This window comes from Montipora capricornis, chromosome 4 (genome assembly GCF_036669925.1).
Source record: "Montipora capricornis isolate CH-2021 chromosome 4, ASM3666992v2, whole genome shotgun sequence".
Taxonomy (NCBI): domain Eukaryota; kingdom Metazoa; phylum Cnidaria; class Anthozoa; order Scleractinia; family Acroporidae; genus Montipora; species Montipora capricornis.
Genome location: NC_090886.1, coordinates 36660164 through 36672663, shown reverse-complemented (window position 1 = coordinate 36672663; position 12500 = coordinate 36660164). Strand labels below are relative to the sequence as shown.

General features: G+C 41.8%; 1 protein-coding gene across 1 annotated transcript in view; it reads right to left on the bottom strand.

Annotated features, from left to right (window-relative positions):
* LOC138046864 (latrophilin-like protein LAT-2) overlaps nucleotides 1-10611 on the bottom strand; it is a 64339-nt gene extending 53728 nt beyond the window's left edge. Inside the window, exons 1-3 of the mRNA XM_068893443.1 lie at nucleotides 10219-10611; nucleotides 8035-8256; nucleotides 5869-6066 (exon numbers count right to left, since the gene is read on the bottom strand). Coding sequence (XP_068749544.1) covers nucleotides 5869-6066; nucleotides 8035-8256; nucleotides 10219-10276 — 478 coding nt within the window. The 5' untranslated portion in view covers nucleotides 10277-10611. The remainder of the gene's footprint in view (nucleotides 1-5868; nucleotides 6067-8034; nucleotides 8257-10218) is intronic.
* Between the last annotated feature and the right edge of the window lie 1889 nt (nucleotides 10612-12500).

Below are 12500 nucleotides of genomic sequence, written 5' to 3'. Positions count from 1 at the left end.
AGGGAAACGTATGTGTTTTAGTTGTTCAGGAATTGGACACCGAGCAGGAGAGTGCAAAAGCAAGTCCACTTGTCAAGTATGTCACGCAAGGCATAATACATCATTGAGCGATAACACCCAATTGCAAGCTCAGACACGTGAGCCAGGGATGACAGCAAATCACATCGGCAACTCGGCCGTAATTCATCCTGTGGTGGTGGTCATGATTAATGGATACAAATTTAGAGCCCTGTTGGACAGTGGAGCAAAGTTACTGGTGATTTTGAGATCGAAGTGGACGTAACCAAAGTCAACAAGAGAGAGTTGCTGATTTTAAAAAACCCTCGTTACAACCAGCTGATAGAAGGGAACTCTCACCTCAAGGGACTCCCACTAGCGGCTGATATCAACTGTTGGTGGGACAGTTCCGTCGCCCTTCACTGGATCAGTGATCACGGAGACTGCCGCCAATTCGTGGCGAATCGTGTGAGGAAGATTCAAAGCCACCCGAATGTTTTATGGTATCACGTCCCGACAGCCGATAACCCTGCTGATCTGGGAAGCCGTGGTGGTAGTGTGAGTGGAGCAGAAATTTGGTGGAAAGGACCTTTGTGGCTGGGAGATCCCGCCAAGTGGCCGCCTGAGATTGTAACAGAGCCAAGCCCCGAAAGTAGAGCAGAGAGAAAGGTTCAAAAAGAACTTGTTGCGGTTGGTGTCGAAGGAAGAAACGAATTCGATGACCTTCTCGAGAAGTTCGGCCTTCGTAAAGCCATGAGGATTGGTGCTTCGATCTCGCGATTCTTACGCAATTGTTGTCGTCCTTCCAACAAGATCCGTGGATCTCTGACAACGGCAGAGCTAGCTGAGCATGAGTTGTTCTGGATCAAGAGAGCGCAGAAAAAAGGGATGAGCAATAAAAATGTTATCGCGGATCAAGAGTAGATCAACCTACAACAAAACAAACATGGTGTGTTGGAATGCCGAGGTCGTGTACAGGGAGATTATCCCATCTACCTGCCAGATTCAGTCCCTTTTACAGCCAAGATGTTTCAGCATGCCTACGTGACTACACTCCATGCATGGGGGAGTTTCTTTGACGATGACAAAAGTGAGAGAAAATGTCTGGGTACCCCGACTGCGGAAGTTAGTCAAGAAAACCGTGAAGAATTGAAGTGGCTACAAACGCTTTCAAGCAGTAGCCTTGAAGAATCCACCCACCGCACCGCTGCCTAGCGAGAGAACAGATTTCGCCGGTCCGCAGCAAGCGCAAGGAAGAACGTAAAGCGCACGTGATCTTGTATTCGTGTAGCCTTACTCGTGGAGTGTTCTTAGAGTTATTGCCACGTTTGGAGACTACCGATTTCATCCAAAGTTTAAAGCGCTTTATTGCCAGGAGAGGACGTCCATCGAAAGTCTATTCAGACAATGGTAAAACCTTTGTCGCCGCTGCCAAGTGGGTAAAGAAGGTGCGGAGAGATGAAAGATTCCATTCCTTCCTGAGCGAGCATTCCATCCAGTGGCAGTTCACCCTCAGCCGACCGCCATGGTGGGGTGAAGAGTTTGAGCGTCTCATTGGATTGACGAAGTCCATGTTCTACAAAACAGTTGGCCAAGGTCTGCTTACCTGGGAAGAACTGAGTGAAGTCATCCTGGATATTGAAGTTGCGATGAACAACCGCCCGTTGTGTTACGTGGAAGACGACGTGCAACTTCCGACGTTGAACACCGAATGTTTTCCTGATGCTAAACTCCAGTGTTCTGCCCGAGTTGCAACCCTATCACACAGAAGAAAGAGATGTAAGGAAACGAGCCTAGTTCCTGATGAAAACGAAAGATGTGATGTGGCGTACGTGGACGACCGAATACTTGAGCGCGCTGCGTGAGCGTCACCGGCTCAGACGCGGAAAGAAAGGGAAAGAGAATTCTCTGGCTGTTGGAGACGTTGTTATCGTGAAGTCCCAAAAACGAAATCAAAATTGCTGGCCGCTGGGGATGGTGGAGCAACTGATTGCTGGAAGAGATGGAGTAGTTCGTGGTGCTAAGTTACGGGTCGGACGGTCACACGTCGAGCGTCCTGTGCAGCTGTTTTACCCGTTAGAGCTGTCCTGTGATGAAGACGACAATCAAGAAACAGCTGTGACACTCAACGACACTCAACACGGACGCACCAATGTTCAGACCCAGGTGTGATGCTGCTGCAGCCGTGGAACTCCGAGTGAAAGATATCGTTTAAGCAGAACTGACCTGAACATTATTTTAGGCCGGAGCATTTATAGTCAGTTTTACTCGCTGAGAATTTCTCGTGACTCTTTGTTTGTTAAAACGTAGCAGTTACCTTCTTGAGCATGTGTCTCGTTACCTACGCACGAGTCATATGGGGGAGTGTGTCGGAAAATGCAAGAATTGATTTAATTACCTTGATGATTGACGATAATTTAACACCTACTAAGAATTGCGTGATTGTCTGATAATGTACTTTGCCCCGATCAGTTTTCCTTAGCGAATTGCATGGAAACCAGCTGGAAAACGCCATCTTGAAATTCAGTCTTGTTGATAGTTATCTGAAATAAGAGAAATTTCCAATTGTTACCGGAGGACTGTGCAGAGTTGAGTACAAACAAAAACAAATAGCCACAGAACAGAGATCACAGATCCACTTAAGGAGTTTGATTCCTTCTCTGTCTTTGTTGAACCCATACGTTACCAGAGAATTTTCCATTTGGTTTCAATGTTGTACATAACACCACACTTGGCGAAATATTAAAAATACAGCTCACTTTGATTTCGGCTCGACGGGCGAAAGATTGTTGTCGAAGTCGATTACTCGTCGCTTTGAGGATTCCAGATATTTATTTTCCACCGCTTGTCTTGTTTATCCAATTGTCGTTCCATTCTTGAGCTCCATAAGGGTATATTTTGTTTAGGGATGGACTAAAACGCCATTCGCGTTACAACGACTTTCGACGTCATTGCTGGTAAATTGTTTGATTCCTTCTCTGTCTTTGTTGACCCATACGTTACCAGAGAATTTTCCATTTGGTTTCAATGTTGTACATAACACCACACTTGGCGAAATATTAAAAATACAGCTCACTTTGATTTCGGCTCGACGGGCGAAAGATTGTTGTCGAAGTCGATTACTCGTCGCCTTGAGGATTCCAGATATTTGTTTTCCACCGCCTGTCTTGTTTATCCAATTGTCGTTCCATTCTTGAGCTCCATAAGGGTATATTTTGTTTAGGGATGGACTAAAACGCCATTCGCGTTACAACGACTTTCGACGTCATTGCTGGTAAATTAAATGTTCTCCTGTGTGCACCTGAGAAATCTACGCATTACCCCACCCCCCTCAAACCTAACAAAATACGCACAAAAGACTCTATGCACAAAGTCACCACTTAGCAGGGGAGTGACAGGCAAGACTTTTCCCGACACGGAAAAAAATAAACCAGACGCTCCATAAAAGCGTACACTGGGTGTCCTGTGGTACGTGTTACACAAAAACAGAAGGCACTCAATTGGGTGGTAATGAACTGCAGGGTTCCAGTTAATTTTTTTCAAGTGGGGGCTCATAAAGACCATTTGAGGGTCTCCCACATGTCGCGCCAGCAGAGGCCCATTGGCTCACACGTTCACACCTTTAATTATTTTGTAATATCCTGTCCCATTTTGAGGTCTTAGTTTTTTAAGCTTTGGGAATAAATTCAGTTTAAAGATAACAAAAGACGTTCTTGAGTAAAATTCACTCGTTTCTTCTCAGATTAAGGTAAAAATAACATAGCTTTTTGATGTAAATTCGTGACTCTCAAAATTCGCAAAAAGCGCGAGTTTCATGTAAACAAGTCGTAGCAATAAATTGGATTAACCAGGATGTTAAAGAAATATTGTTGGCTTCCCAAATAAATTTCATCTTACACTACAATGACAAAATCATTTGTCGCGTATCACATTTCAACGCACGTATGCAAATTTGTTAACTCATTTTCACCCCGTCCCGATTCCCGCGAAATTTTTCTTCTTTCAAATACATTGTATTAACAAAAATATTATTTCTCGTCAAGCGTTGCATCTTTTATGTTCAAATAACCGCTAAAAATAAAGATTTCTTTCACGATCTATCCGTAAATATTTTTTCATAATTTAATATTCTCTGACAAAAATTGCGCAACAGTCAAATCACAAAAATAGCAGAGCACGTAACAAATTTAGTCGCATTTACCTCTTCGTCGAATTCTCATGCTTAACACCGGAATTTTTGGTTATTGTGAAAATCTTTCTATATTTGAAGACAGAAGACAAGAACATCATTCTAAAAGATTATTCTACGCAAAAAGTAGGTTTTGCTGGTAATTTTGAGAGTGGAAATCAAGTTTACGGCCGACAAGAATAACATGGTATATTTATATTTAATTAAGGTAACACAACAAAAAAACGCTTACCTTATTTTGACACGAAAATGCTTTACAATTGCCATAAAAACTATCCAATTAAGCTCGCACATTTATACAACATGATGAATTCATAAAGGCCACCTTTTCCAGCGAAATATGTTTTGAAACAAACAACATATTAATTTGCTATTAGAGGCAAAAAACCCTTCCTATTTCATCACGTGGGTAGAGACAAGACACTAAATCGTGTCAAATTACACTCCGTGTCAAAAACGCAACTAAATAAAATTCGCACCAGTCTTCAGCATCAAACCCTTTACAGGAAAACCCTTTACTTGAATTATTAAGCAAAAAATGGGCAACAAGCTTTCTTTGAAATAATTTTTGACTTAAAAGAATGAGTGAAATTTCCAATTGTTACCGAAAGACTGTGCAGAATTGAGTACAAACAAATACAAATAAGCCAGACAACAGAGATCACAGATCCAAGTTGTTCAATTCCTTCTCTGTCTTTGTTAAACCTATAAGTTACAAGTGGATTTTCTATTTGATTTCAGTGTTGTACAAAACACCACACTTGTACAATATTAGAACTACAGCTCACTTAAATTACGGCTCGACGGGCGACAGATTGTTGTCGAAGTCCATTACTCGTCGCTTTTAAGATTCCAGATATTTTTTTCACCGCTCGTCTCGTTTATCCAGTTAACGTTCCATTCTTTAGCTCCATAAGGGTACATTGTGTTTAAAGATCCTCCAAAACGCCATTTGCGTTTCAATCTTCGACGCTATTGCAGGTTAATGAAATATTCTACTGTGTCAAACCAGACAAATCCACGCCTCTCTACTACCCCCTGAAAACCTACCAAAATACGCGCAGAAGACTCTATGCACAAAGACACCGCAACCCGGTAAAAAACGACGAAATGCAACGCAGATTCCAAGTGGGTTTGGTAACCCAGTAATTATTCGCCGAAGGCAAGGTGAATATTCGTCTCGGTTTTTATTCACCGATATTTACCGACGCCTCAGAGGAATAATTGGTTTAGTATAATTGCCTAGGAGATTATTTTTTAAAAAATATGCCTTTTCATTAAAACAATTAATTTTTTTGACTGTCACTTCGACAAAACGGCTTGCGGCCATTTTGAAAAAAACCGCTTACGTCATTATCACACAATAACCACCTCAAGTGCAACCAATCATCGCAGAGATTTTTCAATACTCACCAATGTGAATATACTAATGCAAAATATTACATGACAGCAGAATACTTTTTGTTCACGCAGGCTGGCATACACACTTGCCAGGGTGGATTGGGTGCACAACCTGATCAAGTGCGAGTCCAGACAGTTCAAGTTGTTTTATTTTTCTTGGGAGTTAGTGAGTTTTTACCCTTGGCACGTGACACATTCTCCTCCAATCGGAAAACGTATTTGAGTTTAGAGGTATAACAAATCAATTCAATTGCTATAACCCGACCAAAGTATTTACATACCTTTATTGCACCAGTTTGCCTTGCGCTTTAGCATACATAGAACAGATACATTGCAGTGTTGAACGAAGTAAGGGGAGTGAGATTTATTCCCCTCTGTCACTAAGCCTATTGGTAGATAACTGTCAGGGAATGTATCATTTGGTAGCGTGTCGCAGTCATTGTGCCGTTGAGCGCCGCCTCCACCACCGCGAGAGCATACTGAGGATGCAAAACCAAGAAAATAATATTTCGTAAGATTGACTAGGAAATGTGAGTGAAATGTGAAATAATGTTGAACAGTGTTTAAGTCTTAAAGAGATTCCAATCAAAATATCTTCTTTCAACAGCTTAAAGAGAGATACCAAAAGTCCTTCTTAAGTAAGGCTCTGATGTCCCCCTCCCCTCCTATTTAAAGTTTAACCAAACCTTGTTTCCTATATTTGTGGGCAAGCATGTTGGAGAGCATGAATCCGGGATGTTCTCACATGCTTATTTGTTCTCATATTTATGCATAGCGCTAGCTGGTAACCTGGGGATGAGGCTACCCGGGGTGAGCAAACGTTGCTCGATGTTATCTTGCATGTCAGAAAGTCGGCTGAACGTCACATACTTTTGTTGGGTTAAATAAAATAAAAGGGGAATTGGTTTGATCGAAAAAAGAATCATGCACAGTGTTCATGTGGCGAAAAATCTTGGCTTAAGACCATTCAACGCATAGGCACGTGTCTAACGTCGCTACTAAATACTGAAATGTTGGGCAATTACAAATGCAGGAAACGCGATGCGCCCTCTAATTTGATACACATCACTAAGACATGCGCACTCTAAAGGCGTTTGTGGTCAAAACTCGATAAAAGCGTAACCTGTAAACAACATTATCGGCAAATCGTTTTTTAAATTCCCTTTTTCGCGATTTTAGGTGAATCTAGAACGACCGTTTAGTTGAAATGTCTCTTGTCGAATTGATGTAAGTAACAACACGAAGTCTTCCTTGACCATCCGTCTCCGAAAGGAGGTGATTCCGGGTTCAAGACCCGCTGTGACCACTCGTTGAATTTGTTCCTGGTAGTCCCTGGTTCAACTTCCCAGCTGCACTTGTAAATAGCCAACTGGTTTGCCTCCGGCCAGTTGGGATTCTTGATAGTTGTAGTTGTTGTGTTCTGTTGTTTCGTTGATTGTTTTTCATTGGCCCTGAAAAGCCCCTATGGGAAGCGGTCAATTAAGTATGTATTGTATATTCGATCTGTGTATAACCAATCTCGTTTATTGCTACTTTCACAGTTCTGCGGAATCTCACCTTCAAGCGCTAATCTCGTCTGCGTTTTAGCTTCCATCAATCAAATTCCCGAACATAACCTGCAAGATCGACTCCGCCTCCGGAGTTTACAGCTCAAAATTTACCATTATGATATATTTTTAGAGGCTCTTCAGTAAAAAGAATCGTGCACATTCCATCATTTTCCATCGGTGTCGATTGTACCGTAGGAACCAAAGATACTGATTGGTAGGTTATGTCACCCATCAATTGATTTGGGGTCGGAAGTTTGATTGATGGAAGCCAAAACGCGTGGCCGTTGTCACTTGAAGATGAGATTCCGCAGTATTTTGAAAATCGCAGGTGCCACCTTAGAATTTTATTTTATTTAACAATTATTCGCCGCAGGCAAGGTCGAAACTCGTCTCGGTTTTTATTCACCGATATTAACCGAGCCCGAGGTGAATAATTGTTTTAGTACAATTACATAGGTGATTATTTGAAAAAAATATGCTTTTTCTTTAAAACAATTATTTTTTCTGTCAGTCACGTCGACAAAACGGCTTGCGGCCATTTTGGAAAAAACCGCTTATGTGATAATCATACAATCATCACCTCAAGTGCAACCAATCAGCGCAGAGATTTTTCAATACTCACCTATGTTTTTATACTAATGCAAAATACTACATGACAGCAGAATATTTTTTGTTAACGTTCACGCGGGCTGGCATACACACTTGCCAGGGTGGATTAGGTGCACAACCTGATCAAGTGCGAGTCCAGACAGTTCAAGTTGTTTTATTTTTCTTGGGAGTTAGTGAGTTTTTACCCTTGGCACGTGACGCATTCTCCTCCAATCGGAAAACGTATTTGAGTTTAGAGGTATAACAAATCAATTCAATTGCTATCACTCGACGAAAGTATTTACATACCTTCATTGCACCAGTTTGCCTTGCGCTTCCGCCATCTTCGTGCTCTGGCCTTACCCATACATAGAACAGATACATTGCAGTGTTGAACGAAGTAAGGGGAGTGAGATTTATTCCCCTCTGTCACTAAGCCTATTGGTAGATAACTGTCAGGGAATGTATCATTTGGTAGCGTGTCGCAGTCATTGTGCCGTTGAGCGCCGCCTCCACCACCGCGAGAGCATACTGAGGATGCAAAACCAAGAAAATAATATTTCGTAAGATTGACTAGGAAATGTGAGTGAAATGTGAAATAATGTTGAACAGTGTTTAAGTCTTAAAGAGATTCCAATCAAAACATCTTCTTTCAACAGCTTAAAGAGAGATACCAAAAGTCCTTCTTAAGTAAGGCTCTGATGTCCCCCTCCCCTCCTATTTAAAGTTTAACCAAACCTTGTTTCCTATATTTGTGGGCAAGCATGTTGGAGAGCATGAATCCGGGATGTTCTCACATGCTTATTTGTTCTCATATTTATGCATAGCGCTAGCTGGTAACCTGGGGATGAGGCTACCCGGGGTAAGCAAACGTTGCTCGATGTTATCTTGCATGTCAGAAAGTCGGCTGAACGTCACATACTTTTGTTGGGTTGAATAAAATAAAAGGGGAATTGGTTTGATCGAAAAAAGAATCATGCACAGTGTTCATGTGGCGAAAAATCTTGGCTTAAGACCATTCAACGCATAGGCACGTGTCTAACGTCGCTACTAAATACTGAAATGTTGGGCAATTACAAATGCAGGAAACGCGATGCGCCCTCTAATTTGATACACATCACTAAGACATGCGCACTCTAAAGGCGTTTGTGGTCAAAACTCGATAAAAGCGTAACCTGTAAACAACATTATCGGCAAATCGTTTTTTAAATTCCCTTTTTTTGCGATTTTAGGTGAATCTAGAGCGAGCGTTTAGTTGAAATGTCTCTTGTCGAATTGATGTAAGTAACAACACGAAGTCTTCCTTGGCCATCAGTCTCCGAAAGGAGGTGATTCCGGGTTCAAGACCCGCTGTGACCACTCGTTGAATTTGTTCCTGGTAGTCCCTGGTTCAACTTCCCAGCTGCACTTGTAAATAGCCAACTGGTTTGCCTCCGGCCAGTTGGGATTCTTAATAGTTGTAGTTGTTGTGTTCTGTTGTTTCGTTGATTGTGTTTCATTGGCCCTGAAAAGCCCCTATGAAGAGCGGTCAATTAAGTATGTATTGTATATTCGATCTGTGTATAACCAATCTCGTTTATTGCTACTTTCACAGTTCTGCGGAATCTCACCTTCAAGCGCTAATCTCGTCTGCGTTTTAGCTTCCATCAATCAAATTCCCAAACATAACCTGCAAGATCGACTCCGCCTCCGGAGTTTACAGCTCAAAATTTACCATTATGATATATTTTTAGAGGCTCTTCAATAAAAGGAATCGTGCACATTCCATCATTTTCCATCGGTGTCGATTGTACCGTAGAACCAAAGATACTGATTGGTAGGTTATGTCACTCATCAATTGATTTGGGGTCGGAAGTTTGATTGATGGAAGTCAAAACGCGTGGCCGTTGTCACTTGAAGATGAGATTCCGCAGTATTTCGAAAATCGCAGGTGCCACGTTACGGTTTTATTTTATTTAACAATTATTCGCCGCAGGCAAGGTCGAAACTCGTCTCGGTTTTTATTCACCGATATTAACCGAGCCCGAGGTGAATAATTGTTTTAGTATAATTACATAGGTGATTATTTGAAAAAAATATGCTTTTTCTTTAAAACAATTATTTTTTCTGTCTGTCACGTCGACAAAACGGCTTGCGGCCATTTTGGAAAAAACCGCTTATGTGATAATCATACAATCATCACCTCAAGTGCAACCAATCAGCGCAGAGATTTTTCAATACTCACCTATGGTTTTATACTAATGCAAAATACTACATGACAGCAGAATATTTTTTGTTCACGCGGGCTGGCATACACACTTGCCAGGGTGGATTAGGTGCACAACCTGATCAAGTGCGAGTCCAGACAGTTCAAGTTGTTTTATTTTTCTTGGGAGTTAGTGAGTTTTTACCCTTGGCACGTGACGCATTCTCTTCCAACCGGAAAACGTATTTGAGTTTAGAGGTATAACAAATCAATTCAATTGCTATCACCCGACCAAAGTATTTACATACCTTTTTTACACCAGTTTGCCTTGCGCTTTAGCCATCTTAGTGCTCTGACCTTACCCATACATAGAACAGATACATTGCAGTGTTCAACGAAGTAAGGGGAGTGAGATTTATTCCCCTCTGTCACTAAGCCTATTGGTAGATAACTGTCAGGGAATGTATCATTTGGTAGCGTGTCGCAGTCATTGTGCCGTTGAGCGCCGTCTCCACCACCACGAGAGCATACTGAGAATGCAAAACCGGGAAAATAATATATTCGTAAGATTGACTAGGAAATGTGAGTGAAATGTGAAATAATGTTGAACAGTTTTATGTCTTACCGGGATTCCAATCAAAACATCTTCTTTCAACAGCTTAAAGAGAGATACCAGAAGTCCTTCTTAAGTAAGGCTCTGATGTCCCCCCCCCCCCTCCTATTTAAAGTTTAACCAAACCTTGTTTCCTATATTTGTGGGCAAGCATGTTGGAGAACATGAATCCGGGATGTTCTCACATGCTTATTTGTTCTCATATTTGTGCATAGTGCCCGAGGGTAACCAGGGGATGAGGATACCCCAGGGGTGAAGAAACGTTGCTCGATGTTATCTTGCATGTCAGAAAGTCGGCTGAACGTCGCATACTTTTGTTGTGTTGAAGAAAATAAAAGGGGAATTGGTTTGATCGAAAAAAGCATCATGCGCAGTGTTCATGTAGCGAAAAATCTTGGCTTAAGACCATTCAACGCATAAGCACGTGTCTAACTTCGCTACCCAATACTGAAACGTTGGGCAATTAGAAATGCAGGAAACGCGATCCTCCCTCTAATTAGATAAACACTATGAAGGCATGCGCACTCTAAAGGCGTTTGTGGTCAAAACTCGATAAAAGCGTAACCTTTTAGCAACATTATCGCACGTTATTCCATAATGTGGTCCCGCTATAGGAGAAGCTCCGCTTTAAATAATTAGTTTTTGGTTTTGGCAAAGCCAGTTTTTCCTCAGAGTTTCTGAGGTTGTAATTAGAGTAATACTGAGTGAAAAGACGTTGAAGATAATCTGGGGCATGTCCATTCATTGTCTTATACATCATTAAGGCTTTCCGTTTCTTTCGTCGAATTGATAGCCTCTCCCAGTTAAGGGTGGTTAGGAGGGTGTTCGAGTTCGCATCAAAAGGCAATTTTGTAATTACTCTAGCTGCACGATTCTCCAATTTTTGGAGCTTATCACTCAGGTAGCCACTCAAAGAGTCCCAAACCGGCTGCAATAATCGAAATATGGATAAATCCGAGCGTTATAAATTTGAACGGCAGTTTCTTTTGGAATAAAGGGTCGCACACGTTTGAGAGCACCTATAGCTGAGGATACTTTCTTGCAACCAATCAGCACAGAGATTTTTCAATACTCACCTATATAAATATAATAATGCAAAATATTACATGACAGCAGAATACTTTTTGTTCACGCGGGCTGGCATACACACTTGCCGGGGTGGATTAGGTGCACAACCTGATCAAGTGTGAGTGTGGACAGTTCAAGTTGTTTTATTTTGCTTGGGAGTTAGTAAGTTTTTACCCTTGGCGCGTGACGCATTCTCTTCCAATCCGAAAGCGTATTTGAGTTTAGAGGTATAACAAATCAATTCAATTGCCATCACTTGACTAAAGTATTTACATACCTTTTTTACACCAGTTTGGTTTACGCTTTAGCCATCTTGGTGCTCTGGCCTTACCCATACACAGAACAGATATATTGTAGTGTTCAACGCAGTAAGGGGATTGGGATTTCTTTCCCTTTGTCATTAGCCCTATTGGTAGATAACGGTCAGGAATTGTATCATTTGACAGCGTGTCGCAGCCATTTTGCCGTTGAGGGCTGCCTCCACCACTAGAGCATACTGAGGATGCAAAACCGCGAAAATAATATATTCGTAAGATTGACTCGGAAATGCAAAATAATGTTGAAGAGTGTTTAAGTCTTACCGAGATTCCAATCATAACATCTTCTTTCAGCAGCTGAAAGAGAGGTACCAAAAGTCCTTCTTAGCTAAGGCACTGATGTCTCCAACCTCCCCCCCCCCCCACCCTAATTTAAAGTTCACCCAAACTCTGTTTCTTGTATTTGTTGGCAAGGGGGCTGGAGTGGCAATCGTGTTGGGGAGCATGAATCCAGGACGTTCTCACATGCTTATGTGTTCTCACATTTGTGCATAGCGCCCGCGGGTAACCTGGGGATGAGGCTACCCCGTGGTGAAGAAACGTTGCTCGATGTTATCTTTCACCAAGAAAAAATAAAGGGGAACGAGCGGGA